Source organism: Salmo salar, chromosome ssa27 (assembly GCF_905237065.1).
Source record: "Salmo salar chromosome ssa27, Ssal_v3.1, whole genome shotgun sequence".
NCBI classification, from domain to species: domain Eukaryota; kingdom Metazoa; phylum Chordata; class Actinopteri; order Salmoniformes; family Salmonidae; genus Salmo; species Salmo salar.
In genome coordinates this window covers 41,474,351-41,499,255 of record NC_059468.1, presented here as the reverse complement: position 1 = coordinate 41,499,255, position 24,905 = coordinate 41,474,351, and the positions used below count along the sequence as shown (strand labels likewise).

Here is a 24,905-nt window from a genome sequence, read left to right as displayed (position 1 = left end):
TTTTTTCACACCCAGTCTAAGAGAGGAGTTGTCTTCTTCCTCACTGCCTTCATCTCTACTCTCTCTCTCTCTCTCCCTCTCTCTCTGTCTCTCTCTCTGTCTCCGTCTCTCTCGCTCTCTCTCTGTCTCTCTTGTTCTCTCTCTCTCTTGTTCTCTCTCTCTCTCTGTCTCTCTCTCTCTATCTCTGTCTCTCTCTCTCTCTCTGTCTCCGTCTCTCTCGCTCGCTCTCTCTCTGTCTCTCTCTGTCTCTCTCGTTCTCTCTCTCTCTCCATCTCTCTGTCTTTCTCTCTCTCTCTCTCTCTCTCTCTCTCTCTCTCCGTCTCTGTCTTTCTCTCTCTCTCTCTCTCTCTCTCTCTCTCTCTCTCCGTCTCTGTCTTTCTCTCTCTCTCTCTCTCTCTCTCTCTCTCTCTCTCTCTCTCTCTCCCCATCTCTGTCTCGCTCTCTTCCTTTCTGTCTCTTTCTGTCTCTGTCCCCGGGTGTCACACTCTCACCCTTTTCCGGGTGTATACACAGTAGTCATGGTTACACCCAGTTATTATCGAAGTTGAATCTGACAAAGGAAAAAATTCCCTCAATCTCATCTCAACCCTCCTTCCCCTCCTTCCCCTCCTTCCCCTCCTCTCCTCCTTCCCCTCCTTCCCCTCCTTCCCCTCCTTCCGCTCCTTCCCCTCCTTCCCCTCCTCTCCTCCCAGGCGTGCTCGGTTCAAGCGCTCCAACAGCGTGACGGCCGGCGTCCAGGCAGACCTGGATCCAGAGGGGGGTTACCCAGGCCTCACCATCGCTGTTCCTACCCAGGATAAGAGCCTCCAGTTCCCAGGCCTCACCATCGCTGTTCCTACCCAGGATAAGAGCCCCCAGTTCGGCTGCTCCTTCCAGAGACACTCCTCAGAGCCAGGGTCAGCCGACCAGTATGCAGAGTACCATCGCACGGTCAGTAGTTGGGTTAGTTAGGTAGGTAGGTAGGTAGGTAGGTAGGTAGGTAGGTAGGTAGGTAGGTAGGTAGGTAGGTAGGTAGGTAGGTGGGTAGGTGGGTGGGTGGGTGGGTTAGTGGGTAGGTGGGTGGGTGGGTGGGTTAGTAGGTAGGTGGGTGGGTGGGTGGGTGGGTAGGTAGGTGGGTAGGGTGGGTGGGTGGTAGGTGGGTGGGTGGGTAGGTAGGTAGGTGGGTGGGTAGGTAGGCAGGTGGGTGGGTGGGTAGGTAGGTGGGTGGGTAGGTAGGTAGGTAGGTAGGTAGGTAGGTAGGTAGGTAGGTAGGTAGGTAGGTAAGTAAGTGAGCTAGTTGGTTGGTTGGTTGGTTAGCAGTTAGTTAGTAAGTTAGTTGGATAGCAGTTGGTTAGTTAGTTGGTTAGTTAGTTGGTTAGTTAGTTAGTTAGTTGGTTAGTGTATTAGCAGGTATTTATTTCGTTAGTTAGCAGTCAGTGAGTGAGTTAATTAATTAGTTAGTTAGTTAGTTAGTTAGTTAGTTAGTTAGTTAGTTAGTTAGTTAGTTAGTTTATTAGCAGGTATTTATTGATTTATTTAGTTAGTTAGTTAGTTAGTTAGTTAGTTAGTTAGTTAGTTAGTTAGCATTTCGTTGGTTAGTTAGCTAGCTATCAGTTAGGTAGATAGTTTGTTTGTTTGTTTGTTAGTAGCAGTTAGTAGTAGTTAGCATCTCTAGCTCCTGCGTGAGAATAATATGCAACGCCAGTTTGGCTGCTTTATGTTGATTCTTTTTAATACATCATTAAAGGACTTATCTACTTCCTGTCTTCTTTATCCCCATTGGGACTTCATTACATCATTAAAGGACTTATCTACTTCCTGTCTTCTTTATCCCCATTGGGACTTCATTACATCATTAAAGGACTTATCTACTTCCTGTCCTCTTCATCCCCATTGAAACTTCAGTACATCATTAAAGGACTTATCTACTTCCTGTATCTACTTCCTGTCCTCTTCATCCCCATTGGGACTTCAGTACATCATTAAAGGATTTATCTACTTCCTGTCCTCTTCATCCCCAATGGGACTTAATTACATCATTAAATGGCTTATCTACAATTGAAGTCAGAAGATTACATACACCTTAGCCAAATACATTTAAACTCAGTTTTTCACAATTCCTGACATTTAATCCTAGTAAAAATTCCCTGTCTTAGGTCAGTTAGGATTACCACTTTATTTTAAGAATGTGAAAAGTCAGAATAATAGTAGAGAGAATTATTTATTTCAGCTTTTATTTCTTTCATCACATTCCCAGTGGGTCAGAAGTTTACATACACTCAATTAGTATTTGGTAGCATTGTCTTTAAATTGTTTAACTTGGGTCAAACGTTTCAGGTAGCCTTCCACAAGTTTCTCACAATAAATTGGGTGAATTTTGGCCCATTCCTCCTGACAGAGCTGGCGTAACTGAGTCAGGTTTGTAGGCCTCCTTGCTCGCACACACTATTTCAGTTCTGCCCACACATTTTCTATAGGATTGAGGTCAGGGCTTAGTGATGGCCACTCCAATACCTTTACTTTGTCGTCCTTAAGCCATTTTGCCACAACTTTGGAAGTATGCTTGGGGTCAAGCTTCAACTTCCTGACTGATGTCTTGAGATGTTGCTTCAATATATCCACATAATTTTCATTCCTCATGATGCCATCTATTTTGTGTAGTGCACCAGTCCCTCCTGCAGCAAAACACCCCCACAACATGATGCTGCCAACCCTGTGATTCACAGTTGGGATGTTGTTCTTCGGCTTGCAAGCCTCCCCCTTTTTCCTCCAAACATAACGATGGTCATTATAGCCAAACAATTATTTTTGTTTCATCAGACCAGAGGACATTTCTCAATAAAGTACAATCTTTGTCCCCATGTGCAGATGCAAACCGTAGTCTGGCTTTTCTATGGCTGTTTTGGAGCAGTGGCTTCTTCCTTGCTGAGCGGCCTTTCAGGTTATGTCGATATAGGACTCGTTTTGCTGTGGATATAGATACTTTTGTACCTGTTTCCTCCAGCATCTTCACAAGGTCCTTTACTGTTGTTCTGGGATTGATCTGCACTTTCCGCACCAAAGTACGTTCATCTCTAGGAGACAGAACACGTCTCCTTCCTGAGCGGTATGACAGCTGCGTGGTCCCATGGTGTTTATACTTGCGTACTATTGTTTGTACAGATGAACGTGGTACCTTCAGGCGTTTGGAAATTGCTCCCAAGGATGAACCAGACTTGTGGAGGTTTACAATGTTTTTTCTGAGGTCTTGGCTGATTTCTTTTGATTTTCCCATGATGTCAAGCAAAGAGGCACTGAGTTTAAAGGTAGGCCTTGGAAATACATCCACAGGTACACCTCCAATTGACCAAAGAATTATGTCAATTAGCCTATCAGAAGCTTCTAACGCCATGACATCATTTGCTGGGGTTTTCCAAGCTGTTTAAAGGCACAGTCAACTTAGTGTATGTAAACTTCTGACCCACTGGAATTGTGATACAGTGAATTATAAGTTAAATAATCCGTCTGTAAACAATTGTTGGAAAAATTACTTGTGTCATGCACAAAGTAGATGTCCTAACCGACTTGCCAAAACTATAGTTTGTTAACCTCTATGGGCTAGGTGGGACGCTAGCGTGCCACCCGTGGTGCACTCCATCAACAGCAGGTGCATTTCAAGAGCGGCAAATTTGAATCCAAATAAATGTCAAAATTCTAATTTTTCAAAAATACAACTATTTTACACCATTTGAAAGATAAACATCTCCTTAATCTAACCACGTTTTACGATTTCAAAAAGGTTTTACGGCGAAAGCATAAATTTAGAGTATGTTAGGACAGTACATTTACAAGAGTTGTGTGTAATGTTTTGTCAAGTCAAAGACAGGGTCACCAAAACCATAAAACCAGCTAAAATGATGCACTAACCTTTTACAATCTCCATCAGATGACACTCCTAGGACATTATGTTAGACAATGCATGCATTTTTAGTTCTATCAAGTTCATATTTATATCCAAAAACAGCGTTTTACTATGGCATTGATGTTGAGGAAATCGTTTCCCTCCAATAACCGGCAGTCAAGTCAGCGTCACAAATTAAATAATTAAAATTAGAAAACATTGGTAAAATATTATATTGTAATTTAAAGAATTATAGATTTACATCTCTTGAACGCAATCAACTTGCCAGATTTAAAAATAACCTTACTGGGAAATCACACTTTGCAATAATCTGAGCACTGCGCCCAGAAAAATACGCGTTGCGATACAGACTAGACGTCATGTTGGGGAGATCTAAAATCGAAAATACTATGTAAATAATCCATTACCTTTGATTCTCTTCATCAGATGTCACTTCCAGGTATCACAGGTCCATAACGAATGTAGTTTTGTTCAAAAAAGCTCATCATTTATGTCCAAAAATCTCCGTCTCGTTAGCACATGATCTAAGCCAGCCGGACTTCTCGTCATGAACGAGGGGAAAAAATATATTTCCGTTCGTTCAAACATGTCAAACGTTGTATAGCATAAATCATTAGGGCCTTTTTAACCAGAACATGAATAATATTCAAGGTGGACGAATGCATACTCTTTTATAACGTATTGGAACGAGGGTACCCAACATGAACTTGCGCGCCAGGTGTCTAATGGGACATCATCGTTCCATGGCTCTTGTTCGGTCAGATCTCCCTCCAGAAGACTCAAAACACTTTGTAAAGGCTGGTGACATCTAGTGGAAGCAATAGGAAGTGCCAAAATATTCCTCAGCCCCTGTGTTTTTCAATGGGATAGGTTTAAAGTCAATACAACACATCAGGTATCCACTTCCTGTCAGAAAATGTCTCAGGGTTTTGCCTGCCAAATGAGTTCTGTTATACTCACAGACACCATTCAAACAGTTTTAGAAACTTTAGGGTGTTTTCTATCCATATATAATAAGTATATGCATATTCTAGTTACTGGGTAGGATTAGTAACCAGATTAAATCGGGTACATTTTTTTTATCCAGACGTGCAAATGCTGCCCCCTAGCCCTAACAGGTTAACAAGAAATTTGTGGAGGTGTTAAAAAACATTTTTTTTTTAAATGTAACAACTCCAACCTAAGTGTATGTAAATTCCGACTTCAACTGTACTTCCTGTCCGCTTCATCCCCATTGGGACTTCAGTACATAATGAGCTCTCCCCCACTTCTTCCTATTAAACAACAGAAAGTTACAATCTTCACTTTAAAGTTTCCGCTCCAGATAGGTAACTTGACCTCAACCCTTTTATCCTTTGGGGAGCATAAAGTCAAACAAACAAACTTCCTCGATCAGGTTCTGTGTTGAGTTGTTTAATGTTGAGCTAAGCCTTTAGCATTTAGCTTTACCATTAGCATAACTGTCGTTTCTACTGTTTCTCTAGGTTCACACCCAGGGCCAGTGGGCCTACAGAGAGGACTACGTCCAGGATGGTTACGCTTCGGACCACCACTCCCACCAGATCCCCCTCCTGCCCCCGCGGGCCCACTCCCCCCTGCCCCTCGCAGCGGACCGTGGAGGCTGGACAGGTACACCCCAGCCCTCACTGGAAGGGGGCCCCCGTAGTCTACCTGACTCTGGTCGCGCCTCGCCCTGTCTGAGAGATGGAGAGTTTTTCCTACGCCTCCTTCAGATGGAGGTGGAGAGGATGGAGGGATGGTGTCAGAACATGGAGAGAGAGGCGGAGGAGAACGAGCTGCCGGAGGAGGGTGAGGAAAGGGGAAGGATGGGAGGGGGGGGAATGTTGGATGAGGGGTGGGGATTGTCAGAAAGAGGACTAAGTTATAGGAAAGACGGACTGGTTTGAGCCTCAGCTCACAAATTAAACACGTTTTACTTTCTACTTCCTGTGTACTGACTCCCCCTCTTCCTGCATCCTGTTTCCTGTGTGTTTCCTGTCCAGTTCTGGAGCTGATCCGTAACGCGGTGGGCAGTGCCCAGATGCTCATGTCTCAGAAGGTGCAGCAGTTCTTCCGTCTGTGCCAGCAAAGCGTGGTGGGTGTGTGTGTGTGTGTGTGTGTGTGTGTGTGTGTGTGTGTGTGTGTGTGTGTGTGTGTGTGTGTGTGTGTATGTGTGTGTTTTTGGTTTTACTATCCTTGTTGTGAGCAGATGTTCTCACATGGGGGAAAAAAACTCAATCAAGTGGGGACATTTCGCCGGTCCTCACAAGGAAAAAGCCTATTTTAGGCTTAGGGGTTAGGTTTAGGTTTAGGGTTAGGGGTTATGATTAGGGAGTGTCTGTGTTCTCTCTCTGTCTACCTATGAAGAACTCTGAGCCCTAACTATGGCCATTTATTCTACAGTTTATTCACAGTTTTCTCCTGACTGGTTCTCATGATTCCCACCCTACTTATTATTTTTTTTTATCCTTCCCTCCCCCCCTCACCCCTCCAGGACCCCTCAGCGTACCCACAGCCCACTTCTCAGGACCTGTCCGGGCTCTGGGACCTGCTCCAACTCAACATGGAAGACGTCAGGGTCAAGTTCCAGCACCTCCAGAGGCTCAAGGACTCCGGCTGGAGGCTTCCCCCAGACAAGAAGGTGAGAGCTGGGGTCGGGTTTGACCCTGCTGCGTCCTGATCCTGGGTCATTCCCCAGAGTGTCAAGATGGCGGTGTGTCAGAGAGTGGCACAGATGGTGCTGCTGCCCCCGCAAGCAAGCCCTGGCTGTGAAACTGCACAACGTCATGAGAAATTGAGGAGAGAGGCTTTGAGCCGAAATGGCATTGAAATGGCATTGAGCTCTAAAGCTTTGTGTTAGTTCTGAATGGCAAAAGGAACTGAGCTTGTTTGAGCTAAAATGACAGTGCTGCTTCCAAGCTTTATGGCAATACTTCTGATATACAGCGCATTCAGAAAGTTTTCAGACCCCTTGACTTTTTCCACATTTTGTTACGTTACAGCCTTATTATAAAATAGATTACATTTATTTTTTTTCCCCCTCAAATCTACACATTAACCCCATAATGATAAAGTAAAAACAGGTTTTTAGAATGTTTTGCAAATGTAAAAAATAATAGTCAAGGGATCTGTATACTTACCGAATGCACTGTATTGTTTATGGCAGTACTTCTGATGTATTGTTTATGGCAGTACTTCTGATATATTGTTTATGGCAGTACTTCTGATGTATTGTTTATGGCAGTACTTCTGATGTATTGTTTATGGCAGTACTTCTGATGTATTGTTTATGGCAGTACTTCTGATATATTGTTTATGGCAGTACTTCTGATATATTGTTTATGGCAGTACTTCTGATGTATTGTTTATGGCAGTACTTCTGATGTATTGTTTATGGCAGTACTTCTGATGTATTGTTTATGGCAGTACTTCTGATATATTGTTTTATGAGAGACAGGAAGTTATAAACTCCCAGTAGCAACAATGAACTATTGACAAGCTCCTCCTCTGTTTATCCGCAGACTAATCCATACTGGTGTCTTTAATTGGTCTGAATATTTTGCTCTATGTATTTTCCCTTTGTATTGTTTAATGGTTTTTACATCACATTATCTGTCTGTCCACCCCTACAATCTTCTATTTGTCCTTAATCCTCTCATTTTCTCTCTCAACCCTTCCCCTCATCCCCCTCTTCCCCTCATCCCCCTCTTCCCCTCATCCCCCTCTTCCCCTCATCCCCCCTTCCCCTCATCCACGTCTTCCCCTCATCTCCCCTCCCCTCATCCCCCCTCCCCTCCCCTCATCCTCCCCCTCCCCTCTCCTCATCCCCAATCCCCTCATCCCCCCTCCCCTCATCCCCCCTTCCCCTCATCCCCCTTCCCCTCATCCCCCTCCACCCCTCATCCCCTTCCCCTCATCCCCTTCCCCTCATCCACTCTTCCCCTCATCTCCCCTCCCCTCATCCCCCTCCCCTCATCTCCCTCCACCCCTCATCCCCCTTCCCCTCATCCCCCTTCCCCTCATCCCCCTTCCCCTCATCCCCCTCCACCCCTCATCCCCCTTCCCCTCATCCCCCTCCCCTCATCTCCCCTCCCCTCATCCCCCTCCCCTCATCCCCCTTCCCCTAATCTCCCTCCACCCCTCATCTCCCCTCCCTCCCCTCATCCCCCTCCCCTCATCCCCCTTCCCCTCATCTCCCTCCACCCCTCATCCCCCTCCCCTCATCCCCCCTTCCCCTCATCTCCCTCCACCCCTCATCTCCCTCCACCCCTCATCCCCCTTCCCCTCACCCCTTCCCCTCATCCCCCTCCACCCCTCATCCCCCTTCCCCTCATCCCCCTTCCCCTCATCCCCCTCCCCTCATCCCCCTTCCCCTCATCTCCCTCCACCCCTCATCCCCCTTCCCCTCATCCCCCTCCCCTCATCCCCCTTCCCCTCATCCCCCTCCACCCCTCATCCCCCTCCACCCCTCATCCCCCTCCACCCCTCATCCCCCTTCCCCTCATCCCCATCCCCTCATCCCCCTCCCCTCATCCCCCTTCCCCTCATCCCTCTTCCCCTCATCCCTCCCTCAACTTCTCCTCATCCCCAATCCCCTCATCCCCCTTCCCCTCATCCACGTCTTCCCCTCATCTCCCTCCCCTCACCTCCCCCTTCCCCTCATCCCCCTTCCCCTCATCCCCCTCCACCCCTCATCCCCCTCCACCCCTCATCCCCCTTCCCCTCATCCCCTCATCCCCCTTCCCCTCATCCCCCTCCACCCCTCATCCCCCTCCACCCCTCATCCCCCTTCCCCTCATCCCCTCATCCCCCTCCCCTCATCCCCTCATCCCCCTTCCCCTCATCCCCCTCCACCCCTCATCCCCTTCCCCTCATCCCCCTTCCCCTCATCCCCCTCCCCTCATCCCCCCTTCCCCTCATCCCCCTCCCCTCATCCCCCTTCCCTCCACTCCCCATCCCCTCATCCCCCTCCACCCCTCATCCCCCTTCCCCTCATCCCCATCCCCTCATCCCCCTCCCCTCATCCCCCTTCCCCTCATCCCTCTTCCCCTCATCCCCCTCTCCCTTCTCCTCATCCCCAATCCCCTCATCCCCCTTCCCCTCATCCACGTCTTCCCCTCATCTCCCCTCCCCTCATCCCCCTTCCCCCTTCCCCTCATCCCCCTTCCCCTCATCCCCCTCCACCCCTCATCCCCCTTCCCCTCATCCCCTCATCCCCCTTCCCCTCATCCCTCATCCCCCTTCCCCTCATCCCCTCATCCCCCCCTCATCCCCTCATCCCCCTTCCCCTCATCCCCCTCCACCCCTCATCCCCCTTCCCCTCATCCCCCTTCCCCTCATCTCCCCTCCCCTCATCTCCCCTCCCCTCATCTCCTCCCCTCATCCCTCCCTTCCCTCCACTCCCCCATCCCCCTCCACCCCTCATCCCCCTTCCCCTCATCCCCCTCCACCCCTCATCCCCCTTCCCCTCATCCCTCCCTTCCCCACATCCCCCTCAGGACGACAAGAAGCTTCCTCCCCCACTACCAAAGAAGCCAGCAGGGGGAGTGAGCGGCAGTCTCCATGCCGACAGCGTCAGCGACCCCTCAGTGGAACGAGGGGTAGGAGGAGGCGTAGGGGTGCTGGTGATGGCCCGTAGCGGGGGTGTGGGACGGGCCGTGCCTGTCCGGGAGAAGTCCTTAGACCTGGGGGACAGACAGAGGACTGAAGCACGCAGGAGACTGCTCCAGACCAAGAGGTCAGCTTCCTTCAGACAGAACTCTGCCACGGAGAGCGCGGACAGCATCGAGATTTACATCCCAGAGGCTCAGACCCGGCTCTGAACACAGAGATACAGTCCTTTATCCCAGTGAACAGAACCGACTCGGACCCGGCTCTGAACACGGAGATACAGCCCTTTATCCCAGTGAACAGAACCGACTCGGACCCGGCTCTGAACACGGGAACCGTCTAAACGTAGAGATAAAACCTATTTTCTGAGGATCCTAAATCAACGAAAAATCTCCCAAGTTCCATACAATGAACCCACCTCAATGACGATAAGAGGCCATACTGACTTTCTCAAGCCTTCACTGCTGGGATGCTGGGTCCCATCATCATGCTGTTCCAGGACAAGGCAAGACAGAAGGGCTGAGCAAGTGGTGGCCATTTGTTGCCCTGGAACTTTGAATCCCCAATAAACAAACAGAACAATCTGGAGCCAGAATGGTGGCGACAGGATCACATTTAGTCGGAGAGAGATGTAGAGCTGTAAAGTAGAAAGAAGTATCACTGTTGTTTATATACAGTGACCGAAAGGGTGTAGTCATGCAATAGTAGCATGTCTGTGCATGCCTGTCCACCTATAGCGTAGCCTAGCCAAGCCTGGAATAGCCTAGCCTATCTTAGCCTCTTAGCCCATCTTAGCCACCTAGCCCATCTTAGCCTCTTAGCCCATCTTAGCCTCTTAGCCCATCTTAGCCTCTTAGCCCATCTTAGCCCATCTTAGCCCATCTTAGCCCATCTTAGCCTCTTAGCCCATCTTAGCCTATCTTAGCCTCTTAGCTCATCTTAGCCTCTTAGCCCATCTTAGCCTCTTAGCCTATCTTAGCCTCTTAGCCCATCTTAGCCTCTTACCCATCTTAGCCTGTTAGCCCATCTTAGCCTCTTAGCCCATCTTAGCCTCTTAGCCCATCTTAGCCTCTTAGCCCATCTTAGCCCATCTTAGCCCATCTTAGCCCATCTTAGCCTCTTAGCCCATCTTAGCCTATCTTAGCCTCTTAGCTCATCTTAGCCTCTTAGCCCATCTTAGCCTCTTAGCCTATCTTAGCCTCTTACCCATCTTAGCCCATCTTAGCCTCTTAGCCTATCTTAGCCTCTTAGCCCATCTTAGCCTCTTACCCATCTTAGCCTGTTAGCCCATCTTAGCCTCTTAGCCCATCTTAGCCCATCTTAGCCTCTTAGCCTATCTTAGCCTCTTAGCCTCTTAGCCCATCTTAGCCCATCTTAGCCCATCTTAGCCCATCTTAGCCCATCTTAGCCTATCTTAGCCTCTTAGCCCAACGCCATTTAGTTCAACGCCATTTGGCTAGTTGGCTACATCCTCTGAAGACTGTGTTTAATACACACTCACTCAACATTCAACTATGGCTGTCATTTAACCTACATGCCTCCTACACAAGACTCAGTCAACACTCATTCTCCTAAGGTTTCACGACTCCTTTCTCTTGGCCCGAGCATCCATCAATCTACCAGCTGTCTGGGTAGCAGTGTACTGTTTGAAGGAGAGTTTGTATGTTTTTTTTTTTTTTTTGTACATCGTTTTGAACGATGCTATTCACCAGCTTTCTAGTGTGGCACGGTATACTTGACAGCCAGAGAACATCACAAACAAACAAAAAACTTTTGAAGCTGTTTTCTTTTTTTTAGATATTCCTTCTGAAGTGTAAAAGGTTTGGCAGTGGGTGCTAGGATTCCATTGCTGTTGTTGTTGTTGAGTTTTGCAGAATATTGAAATTTCACAACATGGGGATCCTTTTTCACTGTGAGACAATGGCACCCCCTGGTGGCCACAGGAGAATCACAGAATCACTTTGTCTGAGGAGAAAGGTGTGTGGGACTGGGGAATATCGGCCTCATAAAAACAGAGACTTATGTAGCAAAAAGGTCGATGTACTTTTTTTTTTTTTAGATATATTTATTCAATTTCCAACAAAAAATGCTTTTTCAAGATTGGATCGCCAAAGCAAAATGACAAAATGAATCCAAGAGCTGCCAAGGGCCCCAGACGATTTCTCTGCCTGTCAGCCTCCTCCTCCCTCTATGTAACTTCAGCCCAAGGTTCTCTTCAGGGGTGTCGAAGACCCATCCCTCCGGCTGAGAGAGGGATTAACTCTTTGCCCTCCTTTCTCTCTCTCTTCCTCTCCCCCTCTCTCTCTCTCTCTCTCTCTCTTCCTGTCTTCCTCTCTCTCCCTGTCTCTCAGAAGCCTTGTCATGTGTTGCCTATACAGTGAAATCCACTCTAATGTAACTAAAACCTTCCTCTCCAGAATCTTTTAAGACCTAATTCAATGTCCCTTCTCTTTTCCCCTCTAAAAAGAGGGTTGGAAACCAGGGACGGAAACAGAGAGAAGGCACAGTACCATACAGTAGGCTGGGTGGATGCTCTGTGGGTCACATGGTCTATCTGTCTCCAGGAACAAAGGAATTTTTGATGAGTTTTTTTGCCCTAGAAAATACTCAAGGGGCTCTGAAAACTGTGGATTTGAAAAAAACATTTAAATTTAAGAGTAAAAAAAGAAAAAAATATGATTTCCCTCCAAGCCGTGTGTTTGCACTTGCAATTATGGGTGACATTTTGTGATGAACAAGGGCTGCGTTTTGCAGTGTGTGTGTGTGTGTGTGTGTTGACTAGTGTTTTTGAGCGATATACTTGAAGCCCAATTGTGAGATGATTCTGTTAGCATGACCTGGCTTTTCTTTTCATATAATCAGAAAATGTAATGAGCTAAAAATGTAATATTTAATGCGAGATGTATATTTTAGTATGTTATTTACCTACATTTCTAGATTAGTAGAGATGTAAAGAAAATACACATAGAAAGATGTGGAATACAGTATTATAAACTATAGCATTGTGTAATATTACGGCTATTTGGCATTATACAGAAGTCTTTTTTTAAATGTGATTAATTAACATGGAGAAGTGGTATGGTCCAATTCACAGGGTATAACTGATTAATTAACATGTAGAAATGGTATGGTCCAATTCACAGGGTATAACTGATTAATTAACATGTAGAAATGGTATGGTCCAATTCACAGGGTATAACTGATTAATTAACATGTAGAAATGGTATGGTCCAATTCACAGGGTATAACTGATTAAATAACGTGGAGAAGTGGTACGGTCCAATTCACAGGGTATAACTGATTAATTAACGTGTAGAAGTGGTATGGTCCAATTCACAGGGTATAAATGGTATGGCCCAATTCACAGGGTATAACTGATTAATTAACATGTAGAAATGGTATGGTCCAATTCACAGGGTATAACTGATTAAATAACGTGGAGAAGTGGTACGGTCCAATTCACAGGGTATAACTGATTAATTAACATGTAGAAATGGTATGGTCCAATTCACAGGGTATAACTGATTAATTAACATGTAGAAGTGGTACGGTCCAAATCACAGGGTATAACTGATTAATTAACATGTAGAAGTGGTATGGTCCAATTCACAGGGTATAAATGGTATGGTCCAATTCACAGGGTATAACTGATTAATTAACATGTAGAAATGGTATGGTCCAATTCACAGGGTATAACTGATTAATTAACGTGTAGAACTGGTATGGTCCAATTCACAGGGTATAAATGGTATGGTCCAATTCACAGGGTATAACTGATTAATTAACATGTAGAAGTGGTATGGTCCAATTCACAGGGTATAACTGATTAATTAACATGTAGAAGTGGTATGGTCCAATTCACAGGGTATAACTGATTAATTAACATGTAGAAGTGGTATGGTCCAATTCACAGGGTATAAATGGTATTTGCTATTTAACAAATATGCTCTTTATATCAATAGTCCAACCCCTTTCTCTCTGTCTCTCTATCTCTCTCTCTGTCTGTCTGTCTGTCTGTCTCTCTCTCTCTCTCTCGGTCTCTCTCTCTCTCTCTCTCGGTCTCTCTATCTGTCTCTCTCTCTCTCTCTCTGTCTCTCTATCTGTCTCTCTCTCTCCCTCTCTCTCTCTGTATGTCTCTCTCTCTGTCTCTCTCACTATCTTGCTGTCTCTCTATCTCTCTCTCTTCCCAACTCCATGTGCCTAACCAGCTAGATGTGGGGTTTTTCCTGTAACGTACTAAAGGTTTATACACAAATATGTAAATACACTGAAAATATATATTATAGAACAGTATGTGGTTTATTTGAGTTAGGCAGAGGTCTATCTTCCCTTTGGATATCGCTGTAGTCCTTGCATGTTTTTTTAGGACGGCCAAATCTCTGTCTTTCTTTCCCCCTGTTAGTTTAACCACAAACCAGACTGATATATATATCTCAGGGCCTTTTTCCCATTTTGGAGACACTTCAAATATCATTAAATTGAATACTTTTATTTCTCCACTGAATAACCTACCACAGCTGGTTTTGGCTGGGATTCAAATCCGATCACGGATTACAGGCATCGAGGCTTTTAAAGCCAGTGATCCCACGTTCGCAGAGATTCCATTCACAGTAAATGCGGCATATGTTGGCTCGATAGGAAATGTCCTTTATTAAAAAAGCTGCAATGCTTGTAACCCCCAAACGCAGATTGAATTCCACCTGAGTTTCAAAACGTTCCCCTGCATCCTAAGATATTGTGTTAGTGTTGAAACCTCTCAAGACAAACAAGCACAAAGACAGAAATCACCTCTACTCTTTCCACTGTCAACAATTCTCCAAACCCTGAAGACAATTTTTTCCTAAGGATTATCTACTTTAAGCACAAGTACTACACATGGAGGGACATTTCACTCAGCCTCGAAACAGCCTGTTCATATTTCACCACCTTACTTTCATCCCTCTGGATATTCTTTCAAAGGAAGTAACAACGTCGAAATGAATCATAGTATAACCTGGCCTTCTTGCCTTTTAACAGGTCTGTTAAAAACACCTTTTCTGCTGATCGGTGCAACTGCCATAGACAGTCAACTCCTCTACTCTCTGGGATAGACAGTCAACTCCTCTACTCTCTGGGATAGACAGTCAACTCCTCTACTCTGGGATAGACAGTCAACTCCTCTACTCTGGGATAGACAGTCAACTCCTCTACTCTCTGGGATAGACAGTCAAGTCCTCTACTCTCTGGGATAGACAGTCAAGTCCTCTACTCTCTGGGATAGACAGTCAACTCCTTTACTCTCTGCGATAGACAGTCAACTCCTCTACTCTCTGGGATAGACAGTCAACTCCTCTACTCTCTGGGATAGACAGTCAACTCCTCTACTCTCTGCGATAGACAGTCAACTCCTTTACTCTCTGGGATAGACAGTCAACTCCTCTACTCTCTGGGATAGACAGTCAAGTCCTCTACTCTCTGGGATAGACAGTCAACTCCTCTACTCTCTGGGATAGACAGTCAACTCCTCTACTCTCTGGGATAGACAGTCAAGTCCTCTACTCTCTGGGATAGACAGTCAAGTCCTCTACTCTCTGGGATAGACAGTCAACTCCTCTACTCTCTGGGATAGACAGTCAACTCCTCTACTCTGGGATAGACAGTGAACTCCTCTACTCTCTGGGATAGACAGTCAACTCCTCTACTCTCTGGGATAGACAGTCAACTCCTCTACTCTCTGGGATAGACAGTCAAGTCCTCTACTCTCTGGGATAGACAGTCAACTCCTCTACTCTCTGGGATAGACAGTCAAGTCCTCTACTGTACGTTTGATTTGCTGGACCTTCTTGGGTTCAACCAGACTGAGATTCCCTCATTAACAATGGGCCTGGGTTCAACCAGACTGAGACTTCCTCTTTAACAATGGGCCTGGGTTCAACCAGACTGAGACTCACTCTTTAACAATGGGCCTGGGTTCAACCAGACTGAGACTCACTCTTTAACAATGGGCCTGGGTTCAACCAGACTGAGACTCCCTCTTTAACAATGGGCCTGGGTTCAACCAGACTGAGACTCCCTCTTTAACAATGGGCCTGGGTTCAACCAGACTGAGACTCCCTCTTTAACAATGGGCCTGGGTTCAACCAGACTGAGACTCCCTCTTTAACAATGGGCCTGGGTTCAACCAGACTGAGACTCCCTCTTTAACAATGGGCCTGGGTTCAACCAGACTGAGACTCCCTCTTTAACAATGGGCCTGGGTTCAACCAGACTGAGACTCACTCTTTAACAATGGGCCTGGGTTCAACCAGACTGAGACTCCCTCTTTAACAATGGGCCTGGGTTCAACCAGACTGAGACTCCCTCATTAACAATGGGTCTGGGTTCAACCAGACTGAGACTCCCTCTTTAACAATGGGCCTGGGTTCAACCAGACTGAGACTCCCTCTTTAACAATGGGCCTGGGTTCAACCAGACTGAGACTCCCCTCTTTAACAATGGGTCTGGGTTCAACCAGACTGAGACTCCCCTCTTTAACAATGGGCCTGGGTTCAACCAGACTGAGACTCCCCTCTTTAACAATGGGCCTGGGTTCAACCAGACTGAGACTCACTCTTTAACAATGGGCCTGGGTTCAACCAGACTGAGACTCACTCTTTAACAATGGGCCTGGGTTCAACCAGACTGAGACTCACTCTTTAACAATGGGCCTGGGTTCAACCAGACTGAGACTCACTCTTTAACAATGGGCCTGGGTTCAACCAGACTGAGACTCACTCTTTAACAATGGGCCTGGGTTCAACCAGACTGAGACTCCCCTCTTTAACAATGGGCCTGGGTTCAACCAGACTGAGACTCCCTCTTTAACAATGGGCCTGGGTTCAACCAGACTGAGACTCCCCTCTTTAACAATGGGTCTGGGTTCAACCAGACTGAGACTCCCTCTTTAACAATGGGCCTGGGTTCAACCAGACTGAGACTCCCTCTTTAACAATGGGCCTGGGTTCAACCAGACTGAGACTCCCTCTTTAACAATGGGCCTGGGTTCAACCAGACTGAGACTCACTCTTTAACAATGGGTCTGGGTCTTACCTCCAGGTTCACACTGGGTCAATCGCCAACTCTGGATACAGCACAAGGACAAACAAGTGGCCAGTTTCACCCCCTACAAATGTGCAAATATCATTCAGACGGATGATCGAACTACCAGTACCTCAATTTCTAGCAGTATCTTGAACAATGACCTTGGTCACACGTGTTTAGGAGTTTCTGGAAATACAATGGTGAAGCCCGAAGAACGTTTTCAACAAGGAGTTGACAAGAACATGTTCCGCTCTCCACAATAAGAAGGGAGGGAGGTCGTTAGTACCCTGCTTACCACGTTAGTACCCTGCCTACCCCTACCACGTTAACACCCAGCCTACCACATTAACACCCTGCCTACCCCTACCACATTAACACCCTGCCTACCACGTTAATACCCTGCCTACCAGGTTAGTACCCTGCTTACCACGTTAGTACCCTGCCTACCCCTACCACGTTAACACCCAGCCTACCACATTAACACCCTGCCTACCCCTACCACATTAACACCCTGCCTACCACGTTAATACCCTGCCTACCCGGTTAGTACCCTGCCTACCACGTTGGTACCCTGCCTACCACGTTAATACCCTGCCGAACCCCTACCATGTTAACACCCTGCCTACCACGTTAGTACCCTGCCTACCACGTTAACACCCTGCCTACCAGGTTAACACCCTGCCTACCACGTTAACACCCTGCATACCACGTTAACACCCTGCCTACCAGGTTAGTACCCTGCCTACCATGTTAGTACCCTGCCTACCACATTAGTACCCTGCCTACCACGTTAATACCCTACCTACCACGTTAACACCCAGCCTACCACATTAACACCCTGCCTACCCGTACCACGTTAACACCCTGCCTACCAGGTTAACACCCTGCCTACTTCTACCACATTAACACCCTGCCTACCCCTACCACATTAACACCCTGCCTACCACGTTAGTACCCTGCCTACCACGTTAGTACCCTGCCTACCACGTTTGTACCCTGCCTACCACGTTAGTACCCTGCCTACCACGTTAGTACCCTGCCTACCACATTAATACCCTGCCTACCACGTTTGTACCCTGCCTACCACGTTAGTACCCTGCCTACCACATTAATACCCTGCCTACCACATTAACACCCTGCCTACTCCTACCACGTTAGTACCCTGCCTACCACGTTAGTACCCTGCCTACCACATTAATACCCTGCCTACCACGTTAGTACCCTGCCTACCACGTTTGTACCCTGCCTACCACGTTAGTACCCTGCCTACCACGTTAGTACCCTGCCTACTTCTACCACGTTAGTACCCTGCCTAACACGTTTGTACCCTGCCTACCACGTTAGTACCCTGCCTACCACATTAACACCCTGCATACCCCTACCACATTAACACCCTGCCTACCCCTACCACATTAACACCCTGCCTACTTCTACCAGGTTAATACCCTGCCTACCACGTTAATACCCTGCCTACCACGTTAATACCCTGCCTACCACGTTAATACCCTGCCTACCATGTTAATACCCTGCCTACCACGTTAACACCCATCCTACCACGTTAATACCCTGCCTACCACGTTAATACCCTGCCTACCACGTTAATACCCTGCCTACCACTACCACATTAACTACATGTAAATATCTCTCCAATTACTCTCATTAATCTTACATGTACTGTTATTATAATGACTATTATGATGATTATGATTATTATAATTATTATTATTACAATTATGATTATTATTATTATTATTATTATGATTATTATGATTACTATAATTATGATAATTATTATTATGATTATTATAATTATTATGATTATTACAATTATTATTAGTATTACTATTATTATTATTATTACTATTATTATTATTATTACGATTATTATTATTACTATTATTATTATTATTATTGCGATTATTATTATTATCATCATTATTATTATTATTATTATCATTATTATTATTATTACTATTATTACTATTATTATTATTATTATTATGATTATTACTGTAACATTACTGTGGATTATTATAATCACTGTCATTATAATCAATAGTGTTTGTTACTTCGATTATAGCTGTGGGGGGTAACACTATTCTGTATTCAAGGGCGAGTTTGTAAAGTGAAATCAAATAAAACTGTCAATCTAGAAGATTCTCTTATTAATGCTACCGTAGCCGAGCAGCAGATCTGAACAAAGATGAGACGAGGACATATTTTGGAACAAAAAGTGAGTGATTCTCTCATTCTCCATCTGGTCTCCTCTGGTAGTTGCTTGAGAAATTACAAAATGGACGGAAGGACAAACGGATAGACCGATGAACAAACAGAAGGATGGATAGTGACAAAAAAAAACTAATGGATAAAGACAGAGGGTTCTTGTTGAAGACCAACATAGCTCTTCCATGGATATTGTAGCGACCTTATTAACCAAACACCTAGCAACAAACACCTAGCAACCTCATCAAGGGGTTGAGAACTCTTAGCGTAATAATGAAGGTGTTGGCTCGACAGTCGTTGGATCCAAGGTCGAGTCCCAGTTGGGGTTACCCCCCCCCTCCTGAATTCGCTACAATATATTATTATATTCCACTCAGAACTCTTGGTTTTATCTTTCGCCTCTCTCCGAGGAGACATAACTACTGTACTTAATCTAATGTAGACATTTCATACGTATTATACTCTGTAATGTAGCAGGAAAAAAAGTCATTTTTTTTCTCCTCTCTTCATCTTTCTTTCTCACTTCTTTCTCTGGTGGTCATTATCTCACAGACAGACTTTCTTTCCACGACTTATTTAAATTGCTGTTTTCTTGTTCCATTTTGTTGTTTTTATACAGACGATTGTTTTATACAGTGCCATGGCACATACAATATTATACACTGATGAGCTGAAAATCTATTTTGTTTTCATTTCAAATGAATGATCATGATGGTGGATTTGATCTGTACATTGATGTGTGTACTGACTGACTGGAGCAAATAGCAATAGCGACGTCCACATAGAAAAATAACACACACCCATTCGTTCATCGCACCAATGGGTACACAGATTCATGAAAACACCCTCCCCAATTGGATGAGACAAGAGTATTGGGTGGAGCCAAATATGTGCCAACCAACCAATGGGGCAAGGGTGTTGCACAGTGAAAGTATAACTCTAAAATCATGTTTTTGTTTGATTGTGTTGTTTTGTGTTTTAATTTATTTGTGTTTTAAAATACACTGTATATTAAGAGATAGATGTGTGGAGCTACACGTTTAGCTAGCTTAGCACTGATCCCTGATAGATGTGTAGAGCTACACGTTTAGCTAGCCTAGCACTGATCCCTGATAGATGTGTGGAGCTACACGTTTAGCTAGCCTAGCACTAATCCCTGATAGATGTGTAAAGCTACACGTTTAGCTAGCCTAGCACTGATCCCTGATAGATGTGTAGAGCTACACGTCTAGCTAGCCTAGCACTGATCCCTGATAGATGTGTGGAGCTACACGTTTAGCTAGCTTAACACTGATCCCTGATAGATGTGTGGAGCTACACGTTTAGCTAGCTTAACACTGATCCCTGATAGATGTGTAAAGCTACACGTTTAGCTAGCCTAGCACTGATCCCTGATAGATGTGTAGAGCTACACGTTTAGCTAGCCTAGCACTAATCCCTGATAGATGTGTAAAGCTACACATCTAGCTAGCCTAGCACTGATCCCTGATAGATGTGTGGAGCTACACGTTTAGCTAGCCTAGCACTGATCCCTGATAGATGTGTGGAGCTACACGTTTAGCTAGCTTAACACTGATCCCTGATAGATGTGTAAAGCTACACGTCTAGCTAGCCTAGCACTGATCCCTGATAGATGTGTAGAGCTACACGTTTAGCTAGCCTAGCACTAATCCCTGATAGATGTGTGGAGCTACACGTTTAGCTAGCCTAGCGCTGATCTCTAATAGATGTGTAAAGCTACACGTCTAGCTAGCCTAGCGCTGATCTCTAATAGATGTGTAAAGCTACACGTCTAGCTAGCCTAGCGCTGATCCCTGATAGATGTGTAAAGCTACACGCCTAGCACTGATCCCTGATAGATGTGTAAAGCTACACGTCTAGCTAGCCTAGCGCTAATCCCTGAGAGATGGCACACTGTGAAGTGGTTTACCCAACACAGAATGTAACACGGTCCACCTTGTAAACATTTTCTAATGGCTAATACTATTAATACTATTATAATTATTATAAAGCTATTTTTAGCGAGTGAAATATATATAAAAAATAACAAAAAACTACGCGTCTCTGTGTCTTTCTTTGTGTGGATTTTTAAAAGGAGCAGGTCTACTGACCAAGTACAGGTGAACTGTTAAGAACCAGGTGAGGTCTTGTTAGTTTCCCGAAGATCATGTCTCCATCATGACTTCACCTTCCCAATAGACTAGACCTTGGGCTCGATTCAAACCGTATCGCAGAAGTTCAGCGCTATAGCACGATTGAAATTTAACCTAGGCAAATGTTCCTGGGTTTGCTGAGACCCGCATTCGCAGTAAACGATGTTAGCTCAATGGAAAATACATTTTTCAATTGCGCTATAGCCCTGAACTTCCACAATACGGATTGAATCAATCCCTGTGTGTGTGTGTGTGTGTGTGTGTGTGTGTGTGTGTGTGTGTGTGTGTGTGTGTGTGTGTGTGTGTGTGTGTGTGAGATTCCAATCATGGACATTCCACCTCATACAGTACATGGCTCTACGGGAGCTTTATGTAAGGCTATGCCATTTTCCAGTTTGAACTTCTGTGTCCATTCTCTCTCTCTTTCCCTCTACCCCTCTCTCTGTTTCTTTCTACTCATTCCCTCTGAAGGGAACACATACACACTCAGGTTATCAGAGTGAGAGACAGACAGAAACAGCTAGCAGGAGAGGAAGAAAGGAAGGAACACAGCTAGCAGGAGAGAGAGAGAGAGAGAGGAACACACAGCTAGCAGGAGAGAGAGAGAGAGAGAGGAACACACAGCTAGCAGGAGAGAGAGAGAGAGAGAGAGAGAGAGAGAGAGAGAGAGGAACACACAGCTAGCAGGAGAGAGAGAGAGAGAGAGAGAGAGAGAGAGAGAGAGGAACACACAGCTAGCAGGAGAGAGAGAGAGAGAGGAACACACGGCTAGCAGATATACAGTGGCTTGCGAAAGTATTCACCCCCTTGGCATTTTTCCTATTTTGTTGCCTTACAACCTGGAATTAAAATAGATTTTTGGGGGTTTGTATCATTTGATTTGCACAACATGCCAACCACTTTGAAGATGCAAAATATTTTTTATTGTGAAACAATCAAAACAAAAAAACAGAAAACTTCAGCGTAACTATTCACATCCCGAAAGTCAATACTTTGTAGAGTCACCTTTTGCAGCAATGTTTGCCCATTCTTCAAAGCAAAACTGCTCCAGCTCCTTCAAGTTGGATGGATTCCTGCTGGTGTACAGCAATCTCTGAAGCTGGAGACTCATATCTCCCTCACTAGCTTTAAGCACCAGCTGTCAGAGCAGCTCACAGATCACTGCACCTGTACATAGCCCATCTGTAAACAGCCCATCTGTCTACCTCATCCCCATACTGTATTTATTTATCTTGCTCCTTTGCACCCCAGTATCTCTACTTGCACATTAATCTTCTTCACATCTACCATTCCAGTGTTTAATTGCTATATTGTAATTACATCGCCACCATGGCCTATTTATTGCCTTATTAACTTACCTCATTTACACTCACTGTATATATACTTTTTGTTTTCTTTTGTTCTACTGTATTATTGAGTGTATGTTTTGTTTATTCCATGTGTAACTCTGTGTTGTTGTATGTGTCGAAATGCTATGCTTTATCTTGGCCAGGTCGCAGTTGTAAATGAGAACTTGTTCTCAACTAGCCTACCTGGTTAAATAAAGGTGGAATAAAATCAATAAATAAAGTCATACCAGAGATTCTCAATTGGATTGAGTTCTGGGCTTTGACTAGGCCATTCCAAGTCTTTTAAATGTTTCCCCTTAAACCACTCGAGTGTTGCATTAGCACTATGCTTAGGGTCATTGTCCTGCTGGATGTGAACCTCCGTCCCAGTCTCAAATCACTGGAAGACTGAAACAGGTTTCCCTCAAGAATTTCCCTGTATTTAGCACCGTCCATCATTCCTTCAATTCTGAACAGTTTCCCAGTCCCTGCCTGATGAAAAAACATCCCCACAGCATGATGCTACCACCCCCATGCTTCACTGATGGTGTTCTCAGGGTGATGTGAGGTGTTGGGTTTGCGCCAGACATAGCATTTTCCTTGATGGCCAAAAAGCTACATTTTATTCTCATCTGACCAGAGTACCTTCTTCCATATGTTTTGGCGAACACCAAACTTGTTTGCTTATTTTTTTCTTTAAGCAATGGCTTTTTTTCTGGCCACTCTTCCGTAAAGGCCAGCTCTGTGGAGTGTACGGCTTAAAGTGGTCCTATGGACAGATACTCCAATCTCCGCTGTGGAGCTTTGCAGCTCCTTCAGGGTTATCTTTGGTCTCTTTGTTGCCTCTCTGGTTAATGCCCTCCTTGCCTGGTCCGTGAGTTTTGGCGGGCGGCCCTCTCTTGGCAGGTTTGTTGTGGTGCCATATTATTTCCATGTTTTAATAATGGATTTAATGGTGCTCTGTGGGATGTTCAACGTTTCAAATGGGGTTTTTTATAACCCAACCCTGATCTGTACTTCTCCACAACTTTGTCCCTGACCTGTTTGGAGAGCTCCTTGGTGTGCATGGTGCTGCTTGCTTGGTGGTGCCCCTTGCTTAGTGGTGTTGCAGACTCTGGGGCCTTTCAGAACAGGTGTATATATACTGAGATCATGTGACAGATCATGTGACACTTAAATAAAGTCCACCTGTGTGCAATCTATCTAATTATGTGACTTCTGAAGGTAATTGGTTGCACCAGATCTTATTTATGGGCATCATAGCAAAGGGTTGAATACATATGCACACACCACTTTTACATTTATTTATTTTTTTAATCTTTTTTTAAACAAGTAATTTTTTTCATTTCACTTCACCAATTTGGACTATTTTGTGTATGTCCATTACATGAAATCCAAATAAAAATACATTTAAATTACAGGTTGTAATGGAACAAAATAGGAAAAACGCCAAGGGGGATGAATACTTTTTCAAGGCACTGTAAACACATCCAGTATCTAGCAGGTGTCCCCATCAGAACAAACTATCCCCTGGGGAGTTTACTAATCTCTCTGTTGGCTTCACGCCAAATGATGCCGACTCCTCAGACTAAACATGTTTGTTCAATTATAAAAATGGATGCAAGCTTTTCTTGTGAGTTTTGATTTGTTTAAAACGTAAGATGTTTATTCTTCAGATAAACATTCTCATCATCATTATAGCTAGATTAAATCATCTTCCTTTTTGTCTCCTGTTAAGAAAACACTTCAGTTAATCAACTATTTTCTTTATTCAGTCATAAAAATTAAATAAAAAAACATACAAAAAAATACAAAAAGTGGCTTTTGTTCCCACCTCCATCCTCGTCATCATATGACATCTTTAAACTGAAGCTCGACAGACACAAATAAATCTTCAAGCCTCAGGAGAGGAACATACAGTTCATTCAGAAAGTATTCAGACCCCTTGACTTTTTTCACATTGTGTTACGTTACAGCCTTATTCTAAAAATTATTAAATTGTTTCCCCCCCAATCTACACACAATAACCAATAATGACAAAGCAAAAAAATAGGTTTTAGACATTTTTACAAACGCATAAAATGTTTAAAACTGATATCACATTTACATAAGTATTCAGACCCTTTACTCAGTACTTTAGAATGACGCTACAAGCTTGGCACACCTGTATTTGGGGAGTTTCTCCCATTCTTCTCTGCAGATCCTCTCAAGCTCTGTCAGGTTGGATAGGGAGCGTCGCTGCACAGCTATTTTCAGGTCTCTCCAGAGATGTTAGATCGGGTTCAAGTCCGGGCTCTGGCTGGGCTACTCAAGGTCATTGAGACTTGTCCTGAAGCCACTCCTGCGTTGTCGTGGCTGTGTGCTTAGGGTCGTTGTCCTGTTGGAAGGTGAACCTTCGCCCCAGTCTGGCTCTTCTCCAAGGCTCTTCTCCCCCGATTGCTCAGTTTGGCCGGACGGCCAGCTCAAGGAAGAGTCTTGGTGGTTCCAAACTTCTTCCATTTAAGAATGATGGAGTCGACTGTGTTCTTGGGGACCTTCAATGCTGCAGAAATGTTTTGGTACCCTTCCCCAGATCTGTACCTCGACACAATCCTGTCTCGGAGCTCTACGGACAATTCATTTAACTTCATGGCTTGGTTTTTGCTCTGACAT

General features: G+C 45.0%; 1 protein-coding gene across 1 annotated transcript in view; it reads left to right on the top strand.

Moving 5' to 3' along the window:
- The window catches only part of LOC106593151 (disks large-associated protein 3), a 145,613-nt gene extending 129,666 nt beyond the window's left edge, over positions 1 to 15,947 (top strand). The window contains exons 9-13 of the mRNA XM_045709618.1: positions 693 to 930; positions 5,365 to 5,689; positions 5,884 to 5,975; positions 6,375 to 6,521; positions 9,379 to 15,947. Of these exons, the coding sequence (XP_045565574.1) occupies positions 693 to 930; positions 5,365 to 5,689; positions 5,884 to 5,975; positions 6,375 to 6,521; positions 9,379 to 9,702 (1,126 nt within the window). The 3' untranslated portion in view covers positions 9,703 to 15,947. The remainder of the gene's footprint in view (positions 1 to 692; positions 931 to 5,364; positions 5,690 to 5,883; positions 5,976 to 6,374; positions 6,522 to 9,378) is intronic.
- The last annotated feature ends 8,958 nt before the right edge of the window (positions 15,948 to 24,905 follow it).